This window comes from Mesoplodon mirus, assembly GCF_964341445.2.
Source record: "Mesoplodon mirus genome assembly, chromosome: 7".
In the NCBI taxonomy this organism is placed as follows: Eukaryota; Metazoa; Chordata; class Mammalia; order Artiodactyla; family Ziphiidae; genus Mesoplodon; species Mesoplodon mirus.
The window spans coordinates 116,336,824-116,361,734 of record NC_138983.1 but is presented as its reverse complement, the minus strand read 5'-3'; the positions used below and the strand labels follow the sequence as shown (position 1 = coordinate 116,361,734).

General features: G+C 40.6%; 1 protein-coding gene across 3 annotated transcripts in view; it reads left to right on the top strand.

The window, feature by feature from the left end:
* Window positions 1-21,467, top strand: part of SLC35F2 (solute carrier family 35 member F2) — a 59,787-nt gene extending 38,320 nt beyond the window's left edge. Inside the window, exons 4-8 of one of the 3 annotated variants that reach the window (XM_082628963.1) lie at window positions 6,527-6,686; window positions 7,553-7,709; window positions 8,256-8,308; window positions 9,372-9,526; window positions 21,350-21,467. In XM_082628963.1, the coding sequence (XP_082485089.1) occupies window positions 6,527-6,686; window positions 7,553-7,709; window positions 8,256-8,308; window positions 9,372-9,526; window positions 21,350-21,376 (552 nt within the window). In that variant the 3' untranslated portion in view covers window positions 21,377-21,467. Of the gene's footprint in view, window positions 1-6,526; window positions 6,687-7,552; window positions 7,710-8,255; window positions 8,309-9,371; window positions 9,527-13,168; window positions 14,204-19,867; window positions 19,898-21,349 lie in introns of those variants that run through there. The other 2 variants (XM_082628964.1, XM_082628962.1) reach the window with 2 other exon arrangements.
* Window positions 21,468-24,911: the final 3,444 nt, after the last annotated feature.

Below are 24,911 nucleotides of genomic sequence, written 5' to 3'. Positions count from 1 at the left end.
TGTTGGAAGATTTTTAATCACAGTTTCAATTTCATTATATCTTCTTCTTGGATCAATCCCTTGATCATTATGTAGTGTCCTTCTTGGTCTCTTGTAATAGTCTTTATTTTAAAGCCTATTTTGTCTGATATGAGAATTGCTACTCCAGCTTTCTTCTGATTTCTATTTGTATGGAATATCTTTTTCCATCCCCTCACTTTCAGTCTGTATGTGTCCCTAGGTCTGAAGTGGGTCTCTTGTAGACCGCATATATATGGTTCTTGTTTTTGTATCCATTCAGCCAGTCTATGTGTTTTGGTTGGAACATTTAATCCATTTACATTTAAGGTAATTATCGATATGTATGTTCCTATTCCCATTTTATTAATTGTTTTGGGTTTGTTATTGTAGGTCTTTTCCTTCTCTTGTGTTTCTTGCCTAGAGAAGTTCCTTTAGTATTTGTTGCAAAGCTGGTTTGGTGGTGCTGAACTCTCTCAGCTTTTACTTATCTGTAAAGGTTTTAACTTCTCCATCAAATCTGAATGAGATCCTTGTTGGGTACAGTGATCTTGGTTGTAGGTTTTTCTCCTTCATCACTTTAAATATGTCCTGCCACTCCCTTCTGGCTTGCAGAGTTTCTGCAGAAAGATCAGCTGTTATCCTTATGGGGATTCCCTTGTATATTATTTGTTGTTTTTCCCTTGCTGCTTTTAATATGTTTTCTTTGTATTTAATTCTTGACAGTTTGAATAATATGTGCCTTGGTGTGTTTCTCCTTGGATTTATCCTGTATGGAACTCTCTGTGCTTCCTGGACTTGATTATTTCCTTTCCCATATTAGGGAAGTTTTCAACTATAATCTCTTCAAATATTTTCTCAGTCCCTTTCTTTTTCTCTTCTTCTTCTGGGACCCCTATAATTCGAATGTTGGTTCGTTTAATGTTGTCTCAGAGGTCTCTGAGACTGTCCTCAGTTCTTTTCATTCTTTCTTCTTTATTTTGCTCTGCAGTAGTTATTTCTACGCTTTTATATTCCAGGTCACTTATCCGTTCTGCCTCAGTTATTCTGCTATTGATCCTTTCTAGAGTATTTTTAATTCATTTATTGTGTTGTTCATCATTGCTTGTTTCCTCTTTAGTTCTTCTAGGCCCTTGTTAAAGGTTTCTTGCATTTTCTCTATTCTATTTCCAAGATTTTGGATCATCTTTACTATCATTATTCTGAATTGCTTTTCAGGTGGACTGCCTATTTCCTCTTCATTTGTTAGGTCTGGTGGGTTTTTACTTTGCTCCTTCATCTGCCGTGTGTTTTTATGTCTTTTCTTTTTGCTTATCTTACCGTGTTTGGGGTCTCCTTTTCCTAGGCTGCAGGTTTGTAGTTCCCGTTGTTTTTGGTGTCTGTCCCCAGTGGCTAAGTTTGGTTTGTGTAGGTTTTCTGGTGGAGGGGACTAGTGCCTGTGTTCTGGTGGATGAGGCTGGATCTTGTCTTTCTGGTGGGCAGGTCCATGTCTGGTGGTGTGTTTTGGGGTGTCTGTGGCCTTATTATGATTTTAGGCAGCCTGCTAATGGATGGGCCTGGGTTCCTGTCTTGCTAGTTGTTTGGCATAGGGTGTCCAGCACTGTAGCTTGCTGGTCGTTGAGTGAAGCTGGGTGTTGGTGTTGAGATGGAGATCTCTGGGAGATTTTCATCGTTTGATATTACGTGGAGCTGGGAGGTCTCTTGTGGACCAGTGTCCTGAAGTTGGCTTTCCCACCTTAGTGGTACAGCCCTGACGCCTAGCTGGAGCACCAAGAGCCTGTCCTCCACACGTCTCAGAATAAAAGGGAGAAAAAATAGAAAGAAAGAAAGAGGATAAAATAAAATAAAGTTACTAAAATAAAAAATTATCAAGAAAAAAATTTTTTAAGTAAAAAAACCCCAAAAAACGGACGGATAGAACCCTAGGACAAATGGTGGAAGCAAAGCTATACAGACAAAATCTCACACAGAAGCATACACATACACACTCACAAAAAGAGGAAAAGGGGAAAAAATAATAAATCTTCCTCCCAAAGTCCACCTCCTCAATTTGGGATGATTCGTTGTCTATTCAGGCATTCCAGAGATGCAGGGTACATCACGTTGATTGTGGAGCTTTAATCCGCTGCTTCTGAGGCTGGTGGGAGAAATTTCCCTTTCTCTTCTTTGTTTGCACGGCTCCCTGGGTTCAGCTTTGGATTTGGCCTCGCCTCTGCTTGTAGGTCGCCTGAGGGCGTCTGTTCTTCGCTCAGACAGGACGGGGTTAAAGGAGCAGCTGATTCGGGGGCTCTGGCTCACTCAGGCCGGGGAGAGGGAGGGGTACGGATGCGGGGCGAGCCTGCGGCGGCACAGGCCGGCGTGACGTTGCACCAGCCTGAGGTGCGCCGTGTGTTCTCCCGGGGAAGTTGTCCCTGGATCACGGGACCCTGGCAGTGGCGGGCTGCACAGGCTCCCGGGAGGAGAGGTGTAGACGGTGAACTGTGCTCGCACACAGGCTTCTTGGTGGCAGCAGCAGCAGCCTTAGCGTCTCATGCTCGTCTCTGGGGTCCGCGCTGATAGACGCGGCTGGCGCCCGTCTCTGGAGCTCCTTTAAGCAGCGCTCTTAATCCCCTCTTCTCGCGCACCAGGAAACAAAGAGGCAAGAAAATGTCTCTTGTCTCTTCGGCAGCTCCAGAATTTTCCCGGACTCCCTCCCGGCTAGCTGTGGTGCACTAGCCCCCTTCAGGCTGTGTTCACGCCGCCAACCCCAGTCCTCTCCCTGCATCCGACAGAAGCCCGAGCCTCAGCTCCCAGCCCCCGCCCATCTGGCGGGTGAGCAGACAAGCCTCTCGGGCTGGTGTGTGCCTGAGGGCACCGATCCTCTGTGTGGGAATCTCTCCGCTTTGCCCTCCACACCCCTGTTGCTGTGCTCTCCTCCATGGCTCTGAAGCTTCCCCCTCCGCCACCTGCAGTCTCCGCCCGCGAAGTGGCTTCTAGTGTGTGGAAAACTTTCCTCCTTCACAGCTCCCTCCCACTGGTCCCTATTCTTTTGTCTCTGTTTTTACTTTTTTCTTTTGCCCTACCCAGGTACGTGGGGAGTTTCTTGCCTTTTGGGAGGTCTGAGGTCTTCTGCCAGCGTTCAGTCAGTGTTCTATAGGAGCAGTTGTGTGGATGCATTTCTGATGTATCTGTGGGGAGGAAGGTGATCTCTGCGTCTTACTCTTCTGCCATCTTCTCAAATTTCCAGAATGCCTTTTAATATTGTGCTAAGCATTTTCCTCAGCAAATCTCTTGGGTTTTGACTGGCATGGGTTAAAAAGCCAAGATAGGAAATATTTGTTAAGGCAGACATCATAGGAGGCACGTGAAAAACCCAGAATTTCATAAAAATTAAAACCAGGAGTTCCCTAGAAGATACAGTTCATCACAAATAGTATTAAGTGTACTTTCAGCAATGAATAATGAGTATAAGTATATAGAAAATGGCATTTTTCTAGTCACATCTACCCTCATAATCTCACACACAGTTTAATTACTTGATTACAATTTGCAGAAACTTTGATCTCTGACTAATGACTATTAGAAGTTTTGAATTGGTACAAGGTCTAAACACAGCTAAACAAAACACTGACAGCTGGGTTATTGTGACTAACGGTCATGCGTTAAACTAATCTCAAACAATTTCTTTCATCTTAGCCTCTTAGAAAAACCTAAGCATTTTGTCGTCAAAAGTTATGTACTGGGCTTCCCTGGTGGCACAGTGGTTGTCCGCCTGCTGATGCAGGGGACACGGGTTCATGCCCTGGTCCAGGAAGATCCCACATGCCGCAGAGTGGCTGGGCCCGTGAGCCATGGCCGCTGAACCTGCGCATCCGGAGCCTGTGCTCCACAACGGGAGAGGCCACAACATTGAGAGGCCCGCGTACAGCAAAAAACAACAACAACAACAAAAAGTTATGTACTTATGGTCCTAGCAAGCCCTATGATAAAAAACACATCTGACAACTAGAGGTGCTTCCAGCAGTAGAGAATGCCTCTCATTGGAATTCTTCAAGCGGATTCTCTCCTTGAGTATGTCTCTGGCCTGGTTAATCTGAAAGGGTGGAAGTTATTTACTGATTGATTGATTGATCACCACACGTGACATGTGGGATCTTAGTTCCCTGACCAGGGATCGAACCTGTATCCCCTGCAGTGGAAGCTTGGAGTCCTAACCTCTGGACCACTGGGGAATTCCCCTTGAAAAGGTGGAAGTTTAGATTGGATGGTCTTTGAACCTCCTTCTTAAGGATTCCTTCAAAGATTCTGTAATTGCAAATAGTAATGTAGTAGTTCTTGATGTGGCCATTGACATTGCCGGCCTGGGTTTCTACTCATGTCTCTTCTCACTTCACTGCCACATCTACACATTCCCTACCCACAGGGGGCTTCTCTCTCTTATGTTGCTCTATTCTTTCTAGAATGAATCTTTTTCGAAGCCCCTTCTCTAAGGCCTAATTCAATTTCACTTTCTATTCTATACTCCACTGTATCTCTAATAAAGTCTAATTCATGTTTATATCCATGCCTTCTCCTCATTCCACGTTCTTACTTAGTTCCTTGCTTACTGTGACTGTACAATAATTTTTAAAGATTAAATTAAATAGGGAGGCTCTTAGAACTACAAGCATCAAACAGAAGGCATCTGTCACCAAACACACATTTTGAAAAGATCCAATGTAGATAAATGACTGAATGTGATAGATATCAGATTAGAAGTCATGGAATTTTAGAGTGGGAAGGTACCTGTGAGATCATTTGGTCTGACCTCTTGATTTCATATCTTGACTCAAAGGGTGACTAGCTAGAGATCACACAGCTGGTCAATGGTAGGTCTGGGGCCTGAGGCCTTGGGAGCTCTTAGCAAATGTAGGTGCATCCCTTATATGGCTACTCATTGCCCACCAAAAATTGTTAAAAATAGAGCAGATTTAAGTTTGACTTTAAGACACAATTTGAGGATAGCAAGTCTCCTGTAATAGCTTTTAGAGTGACTTTTTCTGCTTTTTTTTGTTTAAGAAATGTAGTTTAGACTCTGTTACTTCATTTTGGCTGGATTCTGTTGGTGTCTTCCAGGACAAGCTATTATCATTTGCATCGTTTAATGGTTTGTTATTCAGGCAGGCTCAATAAAGCACTTAAGAGATTGGAGTTCTGCAGCTGGAATAAATAACACAAGGCAAGGTGCCCATTCCTATACTTGACATTGCAGTGAAAGGCGATCAGTAAACAACTGTGGACAGGATCAAACAGGCTGTTGGAGATTTTGGGGCCTGCCTTGTCCAAGACTAAACAGATACAGAGCAAATCAGGGACAAGGTTAAAAAAAGAACAGGATGAGCAATCAAAAAAACATCATCAGAACATTATTAGTAAAAGGAATATATTTTAGCCTTGAATGCACTTTACCAAATTTGTGAGTTTAAGAATCCAGTGAATGAAATCTCTTTTTCTTTTATCTTACAAAGATTTTGGATTTACTATAATTTTGGCACTCTTAATCCCCCTGCCTTTCAGACTGGCAATATCAGGGGTGTAACAAGTATTTTCTTGACCCAGGACCAACAGGTGATGGAGGAGTATATGATGAAGATGAGCAAGAGTATTTGCTGTGAGCAAGCATCTGTCTTATATGGTGGGGTTGGACACTTTGTCAGGGAGGTGGTGTCTGTTTGCTCTCTCATAATAACCTGTACTTTTCTGTGGCTCTTAGCCCAATTACATTTAAATATTGGTTGTGTGATTCTTCTGTGTCTGTCTAGCCTTCTGTATACTCCTCTTTGTGTCTCTCTTGTTCTCCTCTATATTCCAGCTCCTCTCATAATGTCTCCCACATATCACATACTTAAATATTTGTTGACTGAGTGAATGGGCACATGTCTACTGGACTTAAGGATAAACACAGGTGGGAGTGTAGAGGTAAACTGCATAGGCTGTTGGGCAGAATTCCTGGGTTCATCAACTGGCTCCAACACTTTTATTTATTTATTTATTTATGGCTGTGTTGGGTCTTTGTTGCTACATGTGGGCTTTCTCTAGTTGCAGTGAGTGGGGGCTACTCTTCGTTGCGGTGCATGTGCTTCTCATTGCGGTTGCTTCTCTTGTTGCACAGCACGGGCTCTAGGCACGCGGGCTCAGTAGTTGTGGTGCACAGTCTTAGTTGTTCCACGGCATTGGGATCTTCCCGGACCAGGGCTCGAACCCATGTCCCCTGCATTGGCAGGTGGATTCTTAACCACTGTGCCACCAGGGAAGTCCTCCACCACTTTTAACTATGTGAATCTGGGCAACTCATTTAACCTTTCTGTGCCTTTGTTTTCCTCGTGTGTAAAATGGAGATTGCAGTTCTAACCTCATAGAATTGTTGTGAGGATTAAATGAGTTAATCCAGGTAAAGCATTTATTACAGGGCTGGCAATAATAAATGCTCAATAAACACTGACTCCTGTTATTACTTAATCATCTTTTAGCTGAGAGATGTTTTAAGCCGTCTGTTTCTCCTTCCATGCAGCTTTTGGATTGCTTTGGGATTCCTGTGTTGATGGCTCTCTCGTGGTTTATTCTTTGTGCAAGATACAGAGTGATCCACTTCATCGCTGTGGCTGTCTGTCTGTTGGGCGTAGGAACTATGGTTGGTGCAGACATATTAGCAGGGAGGGAAGACAATTCAGGTGAGACTGTGTTACTTGTTTCTGGTTTAGTCACAGAAAATGTCTTGCTTATATCCTCACTTTTATTGTGCAAAGATAAAGTAAAAGGCAGAGAATGTGTCCTGATTAACTATCTTTAAAATTTTACTTTTAGATTTGCTTGCTTCTGGTACTATAACCATTTCCACAAAGCAGTCTTTATGTTTCTACCGGCCCTGAGTCCTTGCTGTGTTTTGTCACACTAAATAGTTTGTTTTGTGTCATGAGAGAGAAGTTTCTTTATATATTTGCAATAATCTTTTTTTGGCCCATACATTTGGATTAGTTACTGGAAATCCTACTGTAGATTCTTGGTTTTTGTTTTCATCAAAAAGGAGACCTTGTGTTCACTGAATGATCTCTTTTTTCAGTTACTCTGTAGATGAGAACATTTTGATATTCTTTATGTCAAGGTTCAGATAGTTGATAATGTAAAATCTAAATAAGGTCTATGATTTCACCCAATATACAAGTGACTTCAGTGTCTCGTTTGATTGAGAAAGTTACCTTTCTTACCTAGCTTCCTTCCCTATAGTTTTCAATGAATTCCCATCAATAATTTCCATTAATTTCTAATGTCATAGAATCATTTTCTTAGGCCTTACATTATGGCATACACCACCATCTTCCAATCTGTTAGTCTCCTGAGGATCCAAAATAAGAAAAATGAAAGCAGAATTGTGCCAGAAAGTGAGATGGGCAAGAGTCTTTAAACTTCTAAAAATCAGGAATTCTTCTTCTGTAAAATCTTACTTAAATAAATATGAGCCAGATAAACTCCTGGAAGCAAGCTGGAGAGTTTTCCCTAGTGACAAATGTATTCTTTTTTGTGGCTTATCTCCTTATAGGTAGTGATGTACTGATTGGTGACATCTTGGTCCTTCTTGGGGCTTCCCTCTATGCTGTTTCTAATGTGTGTGAAGAATACATCGTGAAGAAGCTGAGCAGACAGGAGTTTTTAGGAATGGTGGGCTTGTTTGGAACAATTATCAGTGGCATACAACTGTAAGATTCTAAACTTATCCTTAAAAACAATATAAGCAAATATGTCATAGATGATTACTTTCCAGCTACTAATATTCATTGTTTATTTGGCCCAAATTCACATTTGAAATCAGTAACTTGCTAAATATCTATTAGAAGATTTTTGAAACATCAAGAATTATGCCTCATTTTCTTATACATGTGATGCTTGATTACTGCTTATAATGTGGTAGACTTTATATTACCAGTGAAGACTCTCTTTTTCAATTATTCCTAGAAAATATTAACTTCCTGTTCAAAGGGAACACATAGTGTCATGTTTTCCTTCTGTAGTTGACTACTGTAGAGTGCTTCTAAGGGTGTCAAACATGTGTTTATGGACTCCTCTGGGTTTTATTCTTTGTCATTTTAATTAAAGATAGTTATTTTTATTCTCTAAGAAAAATCCAAAAGTCAACATAATTAATCACCATGGTGAAGTACTTAAAGCTTGAAGCAATTTAATTGCTTATAAAATAGTGAAAATTAGTATAAAGATCTCTCTGTGACCTCTTGTTTTAATCACAGATTGATTGTGGAATATAAGGATATTGCCAGCATTCACTGGGACTGGAAAATTGGTATGTACATACATAATAATTCTTGTTAGTCTTTCCCCTAACTGACACACATCAAGAAATAAATACTTCATTTTAGTAATATTATTTAGACATTTTTATATAAAATCACAGAGTAATTTAGTACACAGAGAACTATAGTGGTTTACATTGAGTTTTGTCTGAGAACTTGTAAATAACCCCCCCCATAAAAGTTAATCCTTAATCTTTACCTTCAGGAATAGCCTTTCTTTACTAGGAATTCTGAAAAAGACTGACCTTTGGTCACACTAACTTTCAACTAGATCTGTATCTCGAGTCCTCAGACTTTTTGTGAAGGTTGTCTGCTTGATGTAATTTGTGAAGTATTAACCTGAATAATCTGATGGTGTGTAATCACCACCACGTTCCATTGCTACTCTCATCTGATAGGAAAGATTTGAACCTTATTTAATGATGCGTGGAAAGAAATTAAGTACTACATGAAGTGTCATTAAAATTCATTTACCATGCTTGAATGATTTCATTCAAGTAAATAACTTAGATTGCCTCTGTGTGTGTGTGTGTGTGTGTGTGTGTGTGTTGAGCGAGGTTGGAGAAGTGGTTGTGAAGCAAAGATAACTGCTATAAGTATTTATCTCTTAGCACCCACATGACTAGCTCTTATGAGATGAACAAAAGATAATGGGCCTAACGACTATCCTTGATACCTGAAAAATACTTTATTTTGATTCAACCACACAAATCATGTCCAACCATGATGCCTTTTATCATTGGCATCTCTCTGCCCTGGGCAGGTGGATAACATGGGGTGATAAGAGCTGTTGACTTACACCATAAGCAAGATTCTATGGCCTCGATCATCTAACACTCTGTTGAATTTTTTAAGTTCTTCATCATATCTTGTTGTTATTTTTTTCCTGAGAGCTTTGTATGTCTCATTTGCAATGCTTACTGTTAACAAGGGGCTTTGTGGATGGTATGTTAAAGGATCAGGGAATTTTATATATCAGTCAAGCTTTAAAAGCACAGCGCCTTTAACTTTTGGTTTCTTCCTATAACATTAGCTATTCCATTTTTTTCACAGCCCTGCTGTTTGTAGCATTTGCCCTCTGTATGTTTTGCCTGTACAGCTTCATGCCACTGGTGATTAAAGTCACTAGTGCCACTTCTGTCAACCTGGGCATCCTGACAGCTGACCTCTACAGTCTTTTCTTTGGACTCTTTCTATTTGGCTATAAGGTGAGCAAATAGATCTTGTTCAAATCAGAACACTTTTTTTGGTTTAAAAGAAGTAATGGGTTTCTTTAAGATTTTAGATCCAAAAATGAAACCTTCTCATCTTCTTGGCAAGAATTTCTTTGGACACTCTCACTCCAGGCAAATAGCATGTTAGTGTTATTATAAGAGTCTTGCTTTGAGAACTACTGCCTTAGAAATCCATCTTTCTGGGACTTCCCTGGTGGCTCAGTGGTTAAGAATCTGCCCGCCAATGCGGGTGACACGGGTTTGAACCCTGGTCCAGGAAGATCTCATATGCCGCGGAGCAACTAAGCCCGTGTGCCTCAACTACTGAGCCTGTGCTCTAGAGCCCGTGAGCTACAACTACTGAGCCTGTGAGCCACAACTACTGAAGCCCGTGCACCTAGAGCCCGTGCTCTGCAACAAGAGAAGCCACTGCAATGAGAAGCCTGTGCGCCACAACGAAGAGTAGCCCCTGCTTGCTGCAACTAGAGAAAGCCAACGTGCAGCAATGAAAACCCAAAACAGCCAAAAATAAATAAATTTATTAAAAAAAAAAAAGAAATCCATCTTTCCATAGTAGAAAGCTTGTTGACTTGGCTGCTATTACAGTCATTTGAACAAATAGTTAGAATGTCGACTGTTGCTTGATAATTTTGGTTTTAGCTGGGGATAGCAACTCTATTTCTTTATCCATGTAAAATTTTGTATCTGGGTGGAAATTGCTTGGCACTGATTTACACTGTTCCCAGGAATTGGCCAGGAACTCACAATGCCTAGTTCAGTGTGTTCTCAGAAATTTCTGCTTAAGAAGCATAAACCATTTTTGCTTTTACATGTCACAGGAACCAGCTGTTATCTTCACAAACTTGCTGGTTAAGGTATTCCTGAACTAAGACTGAAGAAGTATTTATAGCTTTTTGGTGGCATCATTAAAAAATAACAAATGTCAAAGTGAATCAGGGAAGTGATCCTGACAACCCTAGATTTCTTTTTCTATGATAGCAATCATTAAGGGGTACAAAGGGGGCCTTAAAAGTGAGTTAAAAAAAAAAAAGTAAGTTAGCTGTTCTGCGGTGATGTTCTTGCATTTCACATGGCCACCACTAGGGGACCATGGTGTTTTATTCTGCAGTTCAAGGCCAGTTGACGGCTACCCATACCCAGAGAAAGCTTGAGAGCTCTGCAGTATAACATTTGGCCCCGCTTACCTGTGCTTTTTTTTTTTTTTTTTAAACTAAACATATTGAGGTAACTTTAGTAGTTTAACTTTTACTTTTCCCTCATTAGTAAAATAATGTCCAAGGAGGAAGTAAGGTTAAAGAAATAAAAGCTTCAAAGTGAAAGTACACTTGTCGCTACCTAACTATTATAAGCTCCCTTAATGTAGATATTTGCTTTTTAACTGTATTAACTTCAGTGAGAAAAAGCCTTGTGTGTCATTTTTTTTGGCCACATTACAATATTATTCTCAAAAGTGGAACATGCAAACTATAAGTTCCTTTGCAGTTCTTTTGCTTTATGTTTCTTTGTCCCTGCATGTCTAGCAGCTCACTCATAACTCATATCAGATTTTATTCTTTTTGGTCAAAGGCTGTTTCAAGACTTGTAGAGTAAAGAGGAGGTCTGCTATGATCTTCAGAGTAAATTACAGAGGTGGGAAATCACTCAGAGCATAAAGACGATATCTAGGACCTTAGAAGAAATTTTTAAAGACAGAATCATAAGTTCAATATGTCACTAATTTAAAAAAAAGTATAGTATCTAAAATAACTTTGGCTCTGATATTTTGAAACACAGTTGAAAAAGACATTAAACAATTTCTGTATTCATTGGTGTCAGACTCTGCCTCCTCTGGATTGATCTTGAGTAAATACTCACTGAACAGAGTAGCCACAAGAAATTTCCTGTATAGATCCAGACACAAAGGGTAAAATTTAAAAAACGGCCTCTGATTCAGGAGACTTATCTCACTCCTTCAGAGTCTTTCTCTTCTAATAAAGGTGTCTCCATTTAATCATGTGCCTTCTTAAGAGGAACAAGATACTTTTTTCTTATAAACATTTAAAACCACCAAACCAAACAGGACATGTTTTGAATAAGTTACTTAGGTTTTCCCACAGGTAACAGTGAACATTCTATTGGAGAGCATGATTGACCTTCATGATACTGACTTTAAAAGTTTAGGGTAGGGCTTCCCTGGTGGCGCAGTGGTTGAAAGTCCGCCTGCCGATGCAGGGGACACGGGTTTGTGCCCCGGTCCGGGAAGATCCCACATGCTGCAGAGCGGCTGGGCCCGTGAGCCATGGCCGTTGAGCCTGCGCGTCCGGAGCCTGTGCCCCGCAACGGGAGAGGCCACAGAAGTGAGAGGCCCTTGTACTGCAAAAAAAAAAAAAAGTTTAGGGTACTCTAAATAGCTTTAACTCCCTTTAATCTTTTCTGAATCATTTTTCCCCCCAAAAAAATTTATTCAATACCAGCTATGTGCTGGGTGCTGTGCTGAGATTGGATCCAAGAATGAAACCTGTGGAGGAAATTAGTTTGGCTGCTGCTCCGGGTGACATTATCACTGGCTTTGCATCATCACTGAATCCAGTGGAGGCCTTCCAGCGTTGGGGAGGGCTGTGGCTATTCCATTCCTTAAAAAGTTCTAACGGTTTAAGGTTAAGAAGTAATTGAGCATCTATGAAACATTAACATGTTGAAGCCAATGGTGACCCATAGAAGCCCACACCTGGAGATGACTGTAATCTACTTAATACTCATTTCAAAACCCATTTCATTTTTTCCTTCTACCTTTGGGAGTATATCTTTTTTGTTTAAATTAATTTATTTTATTCATTTATTTTTGGCTGTATTGGGTCTTTGTTGCTGCGTGCAGGCTGTTCTCTAGTTGCAGCCAGTGGGGGCTACTCTTCATTGTGGTGCGTGGGCTTCTCATTGCGGTGGCTTCTCTTGTTGCAAAGCACAGGCTCTAGGAGCGTGGGCTTCAGTAGATGTAGCACGCGAGCTCAGTAGTTGTGGCTCATGGGCTCTAGAGCGCAGGCTCAGTAGTTGTGGCGCATGGGCGTAGTTGCGGCGCACGGGCATAGTTGCTCTGTGGCATGTGGGATCCTCCCAGACCAGGGCTCAAACCCATGTCCCCTGCATTGGCAGGCGGATTTCCAACCACTGTACCACCAGGGAAGCCTGGGAGTGTGTCTTACTTTTTCTTCTCTCTCATCTTCTTTCTCTTCTTCTCCAAACCATTCTGTTTTCTTATTGTTTCACACCAGTGTTGTAAGCTGTGCCTAGGGTCTGAATCTGGGTCTCTCATGGTACCATGCTAAACTTTTAGTCTCTCCACTAAGTAAGTGGGACTAGTTGTGAGGTGGGATGCAGCTGGGTTATCACAGAGAAAGGCAAAAGTCCATTTCCTAAAGATCCAAGAATCCAGTTGGCTGATGTGGTGGGTGATGTGGGCAGAGCTCACACATTCACCAGTACACACACATGGGACAGTTTTGGTCATTAGCATCTCCTTGGGCAACTTTCAGGAAAAAAATTTATGAGAAGGTAACCCTCAAAGCTCCGTTGACAAAAGGCAGCAGCAAAGCTGTGTATGTGAGGGAGCACTGTCCATAGCCAATTATCTCCTCCTAGTTTTCAGGACTCTACATCCTCTCTTTCACCGTCATCATGGTGGGGTTCATTCTGTACTGCTCCACCCCGACACGCACTGCAGAACCGGCTGAAAGCAGCATGCCACCAGTCACCAGCATTGGAATTGACAACCTGGGACTGAAGCTTGAGGAGAACCTCCAGGAAGCCCACTCTGCAGTCTTGTAGCTGGAGAAGAAGGCACACACATACACCTGGGGTTTCCTGGGAAGCTGGAAGCTGTCACCTGGATAAAGCAGAGCCTACTGCCTTGGGATACTTGGAAAAGTATCAGACTCAGAGTGAATACTCTGTAGCATTGGATTGGATCCAGTGGTTAGATTTTACAAAGGAATACAAAATAATGTATCAAAAGTAGAAATTCCAAAATAGGGCAGAAGCCAAGGCCAGAATTGTGTTTCTGTGTGTTTGAGGGCCAATACCTATTAGTGTCAGGGAGACAAGGAATGGGGCCCACACTGGGGTCTTAGAGGTACAAGTAGGAAAGCAGGATTGGATAGATACCTGGGTGTGAGCCAGCCTCAGGACAGAGCCTGAAAGCAGGCTGTCCAGGCTGGGCGGGGTAGTCAGGAGGAGGGGCAGCCCAGGATGGTTTTGGAGTAGGTTTCCTCATTTGGAGGCATCTGAGTTTTGTCCTGCTGAGGCAGTTATTGTCCTTCTACAAGCCTTGTGGCCTTTAGGCCACTAGATGAGGTCTGGTGACTGATTTCACATGTTGGGAACATGGGTGGGGCAGTACTTGAGTAATCCTGAGATACAACTGTGAGTACCATAGAAGCCGTAAAGTAGAGTACAGTAAACCTAGGAACCTTCTCCCAATTGTTATTATGCCACTTCTTAGCAAATAATGTGCCATGAGATTTTTATGATACTTCTTCAATACAGAGTGTTAATATGTAGCATCATTATGATATCAACTACTAGTATGCCACTTTACAAAAACTCTGTATGTAAACTTTTTTAGGTAAAAATATAATAAAGAAATTGAGGGTAAGTGTTCATATTATTAAAAAATTTTGATTTCATGGAAATATATTTACTGTGTGGTTGTTTTGATTACCTAATTCCCCTTGTGGATTTTAAATGACTTAATATATTTAAGCTTTCCTCATATCCAACTTTTCAGAATCATGTCTTCTTAAGGCGAAGCAAACCTATCTATTTGGGGCTCTGCCAGAATGGAGGGGAAATCAGAGTAAGCTCCCAGATCATTTGCTGGAATAAACATTTAAAATTTTTGAATTACCTTAATGGGTTTTTAAAAAAACCTTTTGGAGTGAAATAACCTTTCATTTCCTGCAGCCAATTAAAACTGATGTTTGGTTTTCACTCCTTACCATTAACAACTGTCAGTGAGTGGAAAAAAGATTATGTTAAAATGTTTGGCCTTTTGGAGAAGACTTCCAGTTTGATTAATACACTGATTATTTCTTAAAATATCTTGCTTAATAATAAACCTGTATATATAGGGATAGTGGTGAAGTAGAGAATCTCAGGTGACAATATCCCACATGTCTGTTGAGGCTAGGCTCAAATGTCATCTCTACTATGAAGGCTTTTTTAGGCCATCTGGGCTGGGTCCCCCACCTCCTCTAGGTTCCCAGGGCCCTTGCTTGTTCACATCTTCCTCGTAGCACTTATTGAATTGAGGTGTTGCTGTTTACCTGCCTCTCCTCACCATGGGTTGAGCTCTTCCAGGTCAACAGCAATTTATCACCTTTCTAGTCCTTTGGTCATCTTACTTCTTGAGTGATTATTAAATGAATTTTGTCTTTGGTCTCAGTTCAGAACGTTTAAGGGGAGATATTGATCTAAAGTGAGGCCTTTTATGCAGATACATGTCTATAGGGAATAAGTTATCCTACCCTACTCTCTTTCTACCCATCACCCTTAATCCTGGTGTTTCTCCTTGCTTGCTCCCTTTGGAAAGGGCAGAGGAGTTCCAACCTGGGCATCCCAAATTAAAACTCAGAATAGTGTTCCAAAGAAGCAATGCTATGAATGACATTCAGCAACTAAACAATAGTACTGCAAGGCTGTGCAAGGTTTAAGGAAGTTGTGAAGACTGTCAGTTTAACCAGCCTGCATAATACCACTTTCATGGAAGATGGGTTTTCAAACATCTGACTTACACACAAGCTTCTTATTTATTTATTTATTTGTTTGTTTGTTTGTTTGTTTTTGGCTGCATTGGGTCTTTGTTGCTGCGCACGGGCTTTCCTCTAGTTGTGGCAAGCGGGGGCCACTCTTCATTGCAGTGCACAGGCTTCTCACTGCGGTGGCTTCTCGTTGAGGAGCACGGGCTCTAGGTGCGTGGGCTTCAGTAGTTGTGGCGCACGGGCTCAGTAATTGTGGCTTGTGGGCTCTAGAGTGCAGGCTCAGTAGTTGTGGCTCACAGGCTTAGTTGCTCCGTGGAATGTGGGTTCCCGGACCAGGGCTCGAACCCGTGTCCCCTGCATTGGCAGGTGGATCCTTAACCACTGGCCACCAGAGAAGCCCGACACACAAACTTTTGAAACACAACACGTTCTTAAGTTGAAAACCTCCTATAAATTCTTTCTCAGCCTATTAGAGTAATATTGATTTTTCTATATTTTTTGGAGATATTTGTGCCATTAAAAAAAAATCCTGCTGAATAATATAATAGAGTTGCTAGGTCATTCCCTAGTGTTGAATAGGGGTAATAAATTGTGCAATTGGACTGTGGTAACACTGTAAGAAGGGAGGGCTTTGCTGGCGCCATTTTCATTATCTGCATTTTGAATCTAGGTTCTCTTTTGTGGATGAGTAGTTAACATTTCTCACCTTTCTGATACCAATGTCTCACAGAGAATTGGCATGTAAGATCAGTATTTCCAGCAGGTGGCGCTTTAACAATTATAAAAAAGACCTGTGACATAATCTTTCATTTTGTAGTGCCTCCATAATGTTCTGTTAAATCAAAGTGTTTTGTTTTAAGAGAGGGTATTATGATGACTGTCCTCAGCAGGGATTGCCTTTGATTAACAGTTGAAGAATGCAGGTGTCAGAAAAGTTGAAATATCCTTTGCAGGTCACATAGTTTGGTGGCTAAAGTGAATACAGGATCCAGGATTCCCTTCAGTTTAGTTGGCAGCCTGAAGTTCCCACTGCTTCTTGAAACTGAGTTCTGAGGGGGCTGTAGTCCCTGTGGAATGCACCTCCAGTGAGAGGAACTGGGAAGATTTTCCTGTAAAAACTAGCTTGATGGTGCAGTTTTCTCTGCGGCTCTGGAGCCTGCCCTTTTAAGAAGCTGTCGACATGCATCTCTGTGAGGTCTTCTGTATGCCTAGTCACGATTCTCTTTTCTGTCATTATTATGGTGATGTACCATTTTCATCCACATTTAATCACTTAGTATCTGGATATATCCTCAGCCCTCAAAAGATACCAATAAATCAGAGAAATTCAGCAAATAGCCACTTAGCTTATTAAAAGGCAAGAGATTTATGAGGAAATTAGGTAATGCTGAACATGCAGTTCTTCAATAGTATTTTTATAAAGAGTGTTTTGAGAAGTCTGTCTATGTATATGTGGAATATCGAGAGGAGTAAAGCCTCTTTAGGATAGCAAAATTTTACCTGTAGGATTTAATGTCCCAAAGTTTCTTCCCCCAATGCTTTCTTCATACACTTTATTCCTGGTTTAAATATTGCCCTCTTTAGAAATCTTAAAGTGCAGACACTTCTGGAGAAGAAAATTGGAAAGGGGAGAGAAATGATACAAATAAAAAACATGGGCCATTTGAACAATTATTGGCTCCAACTTACCATAACAAGCATTCAGATGGTGCCATATAATCATCACTCAGTGAGCTATTCTTCACAGCCTGCCCGGTGGGGAGGTCAGACTCTATACACCAGGTGAGATGTAGAGGACTTACAGTGCTAGTAGCTGGAGCTTGGAGTCCCACTTTCCTTGACCTCAGATGTTGCCTTCTTTCTGCTTGGTGACTGTGCTTTTCCACTTTTCCCTGAGTATTTCACATTCTTTCAGATTCATATTCTGACTTTGGTCTTGTGGTCCCATGTGGGACCTTATCCGCCTTGGTCTTCATAAAAAGTCCAGTGCAGGTACCTTTACATGTTGGGACACACACAGACACACACACCACCATCACCACCATCACCAACTCCTACATAGACCACTCCCCCTGACATCTTATTTTTCCAGAAATTGCAGTTGGTTGATAAGATTGATTGAAGCAGTTTCAGGGAATCTGCCCTCACCCCTGACACACATCCAGAGGCATTTCTATAGAACTTCAGTTTCCTAGTCCAGCTGTTGGATTAAGTGTACAGGCATACCGCATTTTATTGTACTTTGCTTTATTGTGTTTTGCTGATATCACGGTTTTTTACAAATTGAAGGTTTGTGTCAACCCTGCATTGAGCAAGTATATTAACACCATTTTTCCCAACAGCAAATGCTTACTTCATGTTTCTGTGTCACATTTTGGTAATTCTCACAATATTTCAAAATTTTTGTTATTATATATTTGTCATGGTGATCTGTGATCAGTGATCTTTGGTATTACTGTTGTAATTGTTTCAGGTGCCACGAACTGTGTCCATATAAGATAGTGAACTTAATTGATAAATGTTGTGAGTATTCTGACTATTCCACCAACCAGCCATTCTCCTGTCTCTCTCCCTCAGCCTCACTATTCCCTGAGACACAATAATATTGAAATTTGGTCTATTAATAACCCTACAGTGGCCTCTAAGTGCTTAAGTGAAAGGAAGAGTTACATGTCTCTCACTTTAAATCAAAAGCTAGAAATGATTAAGCTTAGTGAGGAAGGCATGTTGAAAGCTGAAAAAACTAGGCTTCTTGAGCCAAACAGCCAAGTGGTGACTGCAAAGGAAAAGTTCTTGAAGGAAATTATGTGCTACTCCAGTGAACACATGAATGATAAAAAAGCAAAACAGCCTTATTGCTGATGTGCCGAAAATTTTGGTGGCCTGGATAGAAGATCAAACCAGTCACAACATTCCCTTAAATCAAAGACCAATCCAGAACAAGGCCCTAACTCTCTTCAATTCTGTGAAGCCTGATACAGGTTAGGAAGCTGCAGAAGAAAAGTTTGCTGTTGACAGAGGTTGGTTCATGAGGTTTAAGACAAGAAGCCAGCTCCATAAGATGAAAGTGCAAGGTGACTCAGTAAGTGCTGATGTAGAAGCTGCAGCAAGTTATCCAAAAGATTAGCTAAGATAATTCATGAATGTGGCTCCTCTAAACAACAGATTTTCAATGTAGATGAAAGAGGCTTCTACTGGAAGAAGATGTCATCTAGGACTTTCAATAGCTAGAGAGGAGAAATCATTGCCTGGCTTCAAAGCTTCAAAGGACAGGCTGACTTCCTTATTAGGGGTCTTTTTGAAACAAGTTCTACTGTGGGTAAAATGCTATCAAACAACATTGCATGCTACAGAGAAATCATTCATGAAAGTAAGAGTAAAGTGATGCAGCAGACTTCATTGTTGCCTTATATTAAGAAATTGCCATGGCCGCCCCAAACTTTAGCAACCACCAACCTGATCAGTTGGCAGCCATCAACATTGAGGCAAGACCCTCCACCAGCAAACAAATTAAGACTTGCTGAAGCCTCTGATGATGCTTAGCACTTTTTAGCAATAAAGTATTTTAAAATTAAGTTATATACATTTTTTCTTAGACACAATACTATTACACACTTAACTGACTACACGTAACTTTTATATGCACTGGGAAACCAGAAAAAATTGTGTGACTCACTTTATTGTGATATTTGCTCTATTGCAGAGGACTGGAATCAAATCTGTAATATCTCCAACATATGCCTGTATATAGTGACTTTACTTGGATACAGTGGGTATACACAATTTATTTGGTCTCCCATCAATTTAGAGCATTCAATAGGAGGGGGAGGGTCAAGTCTTAATATCTGATCTGATAACTAAAGTGTGAGACATGCCAGAGCAGGGGGATTTGGCTTAGTTGAGAGCTAAATTTGACAGGTAAGCACAGTCCTGAGAACTCTTTGGTCATGACATAGAAACATGGTTCAAGTCCACATCTCCTTGTGGAGAGCAGTGCAGGAGGAATCTAGGCTAGGCCAAAGGACACTGTCTGGGAGATCTATTTGCAGAGAGCAGGGAACTCTCAAATTGCCTGGAGTTCAGTGGCCACATGCTAATCCTTTAGAGGAAGGCTGGCTAGATTATGGGAGGACACTCACATAGATCCCCCAAACAGGGATGCAGTGTGCAGGGAGAAGAAACTGGGGAAAGTGTGAGTCCTAGGCCCCTGGTAATAGGATGAGTTCAAGAAAAGTAACTGGGGGCATCAAAGACAGACAACTCAATTTGGCCCTCAAATAGGCCTGTGGCCTTAGAATGTTCTTTAACCTTCTAACATGTACATTTCTCCAGCTGGCTATCCTACCATTAAGCTCAGTAAGTTGAACTGAAGCACATCATGGTTTCTATCTCCTTCACTTCATCATCTGCCTCACCTTTTAACATAGCAGGTGGAGAAATGTCCCTTTTAGAAGGTTAAAGCACATTCTAAGGCCACAGGCCTATCTGGGGACCAATTTATAACAATTAAAAACAATACCTCTTTCAATTTGGTTATCCTTTTAATTTTCTTCCCTCGTTACTAATTTTGCTGTTTCAACAGTGATAGATAATGCAGTTGGGAATAATTCACGTGTTTTCAGCTGAGTGGGACAAGAGAGGAAGGGCTACGAGTGCTCCGAGAAGGGAGAGAACCCTGTGGACTCCATCTACTAGGAGGAGGAGATGGATTTGAGCTGAAGCTTGGACAATGAAGTAAGCGTTAACTACAAAAAGAAGAAGTGGAAGAAGGACTTGCCCCTAATATAATTAAATAATTATTATTTAGATACATGGAGAATTATGAGCTTTAAGCATTGACACTCAAGAACAACCATTTGACAGTTCTTGATTTGGTAGCATTCAAGCCTGCCAGAGAGTGTTTTTAGTCCTTGGGAATTTGAAAGTAAGTTCTGAGCTTCAGTTTTTGGCTGCTTCCCAAACACAGGCCTGCTACCCAGGGAACTATTAGACATGCCAGCCAGAATAGTTAATGTGCTGCTATATTAAACCCTGAGAGAGATGGAGTTCTTCATCTACAGCTTAAAAGAACCATTAACGAAAAAGCAACCAAACCAAAAAACTCCTGGGTGAATTGGAGTTCACAAATAGATTGGCAAACCTGACCAGAGAGCTCTTCTGGAGGAAACCATCAGCCTTGGGATCACAAAGCAGCTGGCATAGTGATTGTGAGCACAGCTGGGTACAATCCTGGCTCTTCCTATTGCTGAGTGAGCCTCCAGCAAGTGATTTCATTTGTGTGTCTGTTTTCTCATCTGAAAATGTGAAGATTAGGTGAAAGAATGCATGTCAAGTGTTGAGCACATGGGGTACTGCCCCTCTGGCAATGTTTGGGGCCCACTGTCCTCTGAGGGGGCTGGTTCTGCCTACCTAGGCTTGCAGTCACTCTCTTCATACACTTTGGCTATTTCAAGTTTCATTATCTCACTACCTTGTTATCTTAAGACCCCCAGCTGTTTCTGTTGTTGACAGTGAAGAAGGAAGATCCAAAAATAAAGGAAGTGCAAAGTAATGTCATTATTAATGTCACAAATATAAACTGCTCCATAAAGTGGGGGCACTGTTATGTCTCATTTATTTTACTAATGAATTATTCTAGAACTCATAATCCTATTAGTAAGAAGTTCTCTTTTTAGGGGCTCTCCCCATTTCCTGAATTACCTGAAAACACAGGGGCTTCAGCAATTCCAAATGGTTGAGGGGTACTTTCATTCAAATTTTGTACCAGGTAGGCTGGACTGCTTATCCTGCATTTCTGTTCCAAATTGTCCTGATGGTAGATCCTTTGCAATGTGGCACTTCATGCACTCCATCAACCAACTTTTCTTTTGTCAAATTATTTGTCATTGATAATTTACTCTAAATGCCATGATTTTAGCAATTGACCCTCAGTTTGTTTTTTGGTTTTGGAGGAGTCAAAAGCCCTCCAAGTCCATATTCAATGATCTCCAGACTGACAGACGAATGGAAAATATCACCAGGTATAGTGAGTATTCTTCTATTACTATGTCTCCTACCAACACAGCAAACGATTCACCTATCAAATGTATAGCACAAGCAACTACATTCCTCCATTCAGAATGTCCTGCTGTATTTCTGTTACTTCCCTACCTTCAAGAAGGCTAAGGACAAGTTCACACAGTTTTCTTGTAAGTATCTGACCTCAGGTACAACTGTTCAAGTGGCATATGTACCAGGTCTCCCCCATTACTTACTTACATACTTCCCTACTCTGCTAACTAAAATGTGGGGTACTACTACCCGGGGCCCTTTGAGATAACAGAGATTGTCAGTCCAGTGGCCTTCCATTAACAAGAATGCTTACTACAGCTTTAATCATAATAACAAAATGTTGGAAACAATTGATCCATCAACAGGAGAAAGGATTTATAAATTTTGGTATATTTGCAAATGTACTAACACTCAGAAACAAAAAAATATACACTACTGATAAATGTAATAACATGAATACAAAATATTATATGAGTGAAAGAAGTCAGTAACAAAAGAGTACATATTGTATGATTCCATTTATATGAAGTTCAAAAGCTAATTTATGGGAATAGAAATTGGGATGGTGGCTGCCTCAAGACAGCACAAGGGTTATTGGAAGGGGCATGAAGGAACTTTCTAGGATAATGGAAATAGTCTACATCTTGCCAGGGAGTATTGATTACCTGGTTATCTAATAGTCTTTTTTAACATCTTTATTGGAGTATAATTGCTTTATAATGGTGTGCTATTTCTGCTTTATAAAAAAGTGAATCAGCTATGCATATACATATATCCCCATATCCCCTCCCTCTTGCATATCCCTCCCACCATCCCTATCCCAACCATATAGGTGGTCACAAAGCACCGAGCTGATCTCCCTGTGCTATGTGGCTGCTTCCCACTAGCTATTTTACATTTAGTAGTATATATAAGTCCATGCCACTGTCTCACTTTGTTCCAGCTTTCCCTTCCCGCTCCCCGTGTCCTCAAGTCCATTCTCTATGTCTGCGTCTTTATTCCTGTCCTGCCCCTAGGTTCTTCAGAAGGATTTTTTTTGTTTTTTGTTTTAGACCCCATATATATGTGTTAGCATATGGTATTTGTTTTTCTCTTTCTGACTTACTTCACTCTGTATGACAGACTCTAGGTCTATCCACCTCACTGCAAATAACTCAATTTCGTTTCCTTTTATGGCTGAGTAATATTTCATTGTATATATGTGCCACATCTTCTTTATCCATTCATCTGTGATGGACACTAAGGTTGCTTCCATGTCCTGACTATTGTAAAAAGTGCTGCAGTGAACATTGTGGTACATGACTCTTTTTGAATTAATGGTTTTCTCAGGGTATATGCCCAGTAGTGGGATTGCTGTGTCGTATGGTAGTTCTATTTGTAGTTTTTTAAGGAACCTCCATACTCTTCTCCATAGTGGCTGTATCAATTTATATTCCCACCAACAGTGCAAGAGGGTTCCCCTTTCTCCACATCCTCTCCAGCATTTATTGTTTGTAGATTTTTTGATGATGGCCATTCTGACTGGTGTGAGGTGATACCTCATTGTAGTTCTGATTTGCATTTCTCTAATGATTAATGATGTTAAGCATTCTTTCATTTGTCTGTTGGCAATCTGTATATCTTCTTTGGAGAAATGTCTGTTTAGGTCTTCTGCCCATTTTTGGATTGGGTTCTTTGTGTTTTTGGTATTGAGCTGCATGAGCTGCTTGTAAATTTTGGAGATTAATCCTTTGTCAGTTGCTTCATTTGTATATATTTTCTCCCATTCTGAGGGCTGTCTTTTCATCTTGTTTATGGTTTCCTTTGCTGTGCAAAAGTTAAGTTTCATTAGGTCCAATTTGTTTATTTTTGTTTTTACTTCCATTTCTCTAGGAGGTGGGTCAAAAAGGATCTTGCTGTGATCTATGTCATAGAGTGTTCTGCCTATGTTTTCCTCTAAAAGTTTTATAATGTCTGGCCTTACATTTAGGTCTTTAATCCATTTTGAGTTTATTTTTGTGTATGGTGTTAGGGATTGTTCTAATTTCATACTTTTACATGTAGCTGTCCAGTTTTCCCAGCACCACTTATTGAAGAGGCTGTCTTTTCTCCATGGTATATTCTTGCCTCCTTTATCAAAGATAAGGTGACCATATGTGCATTGGTTAATCTCTGGGCTTTCTTTCCTGTTCCATTGATCGATTTCTGGTTTTGTGCCAGTGCCATACTGTCTTGATTACTCTAGCTTTGTAGTATAGTCTGAAGTCCAGGAGCCTGATTCCTCCAGCTCCGTTTTTCTTTCTCAAGATTGCTTTGGCCATTTTGGGTCTTTTGTGTTTCCATACAAATTGTGAAATTTCTTGTTCTAGTTCTGTGAAAAATGCCATTGGTAGTTTGGTAGGGATTGCATTGAATCTGTAGATAGCTTTGGGTAGTAGAGTCATTTTCACAGTGTTGCTTCTTCCAATCCAAGAATATGGTATATCTCTCCACCTGTTTGTATCATCTTTAATTTCTTTCATCAGTGTCTTATACTTTTCTGCATACAATTCTTTTGTCTCCTTATGTAGGTTTATTCCTATGTATTTTATTCTTTTTGTTGCAGTGGTAAATAGGAGTGTTTCCTTAATTTCTCTTTCAAATTTTCATCGTTAGTGTATAAGTATGCTAGAGATTTCTGTGCAGAAATTTTGCATCCTGCTACTTTACCAAATCTTTAGGATGCCAACAGTGACAGTTTTACTTCTTCTTTTCTGATTTGGATTCCTCTTATTTCTTTTTCTTCTCTGATTGCCATGGTTAAACTTTCAAAACTATGTTGAATAATAGTGGTGAGAGTGGGCAACCTTGTCTTGTTCCTGATCTTAGAGGAAATGGTTTCAGTTTTTCACCATTGAGAATGACGTTGGCTGTGGGTTTGTCATATATGGCCTTTATTATGTTGAGGTGGGTTCCCTCTGTGACTCCTTCCTGGAGAGTTTTTATCATAAATGGTTTTTGAATTTTGTCAAAAGCTTTTTCGGCATCTATTGAGATTATCATATAGTTTTTATCCTTCAACTTGTTAATATGGTTTATCACATCGAATGATTTGCGTATATTGAAGAATCCTTGCATTCCTGGAATAAACCCCACTTGATCATGGTGTATGATCCTTTTAATGTGCTGTTGGATTCTGCTTGCTAGTATTTTGTTGAGGATTTTTGTATCTAGGTTCATCAGTGATATTGGCCTGTAGTTTTCTTTCTTTGTAACATCTTTTTCTGGTTTTTGTATCAGGGTGATGGAGGCTTTGTAGAATGAGTTTGGGAGTGTTCTTCACTCTGCTATATTTTGGAAAAGTTTGACAAGGATAGGTGTTAGCTCTTCTCTCAGTGTTTGATAGAATTCGCCTGTGAAGCCACCTAGTCCTGGGCTTTTGTTTGTTGGAAGATTTTTAATCACAGTTTCAATTTCAGTGCTTGTAATTGGTCTGTTCATATATTCTATTTCTTCCTGGTTCAGTCTTGGAAGGTACTTTTCTAAGAATCTGTCCATTTCTTCCAGGTTGTCCATTTTATTGGCATAGAGTTGTCTGTAGTAATCTCTCATGATTT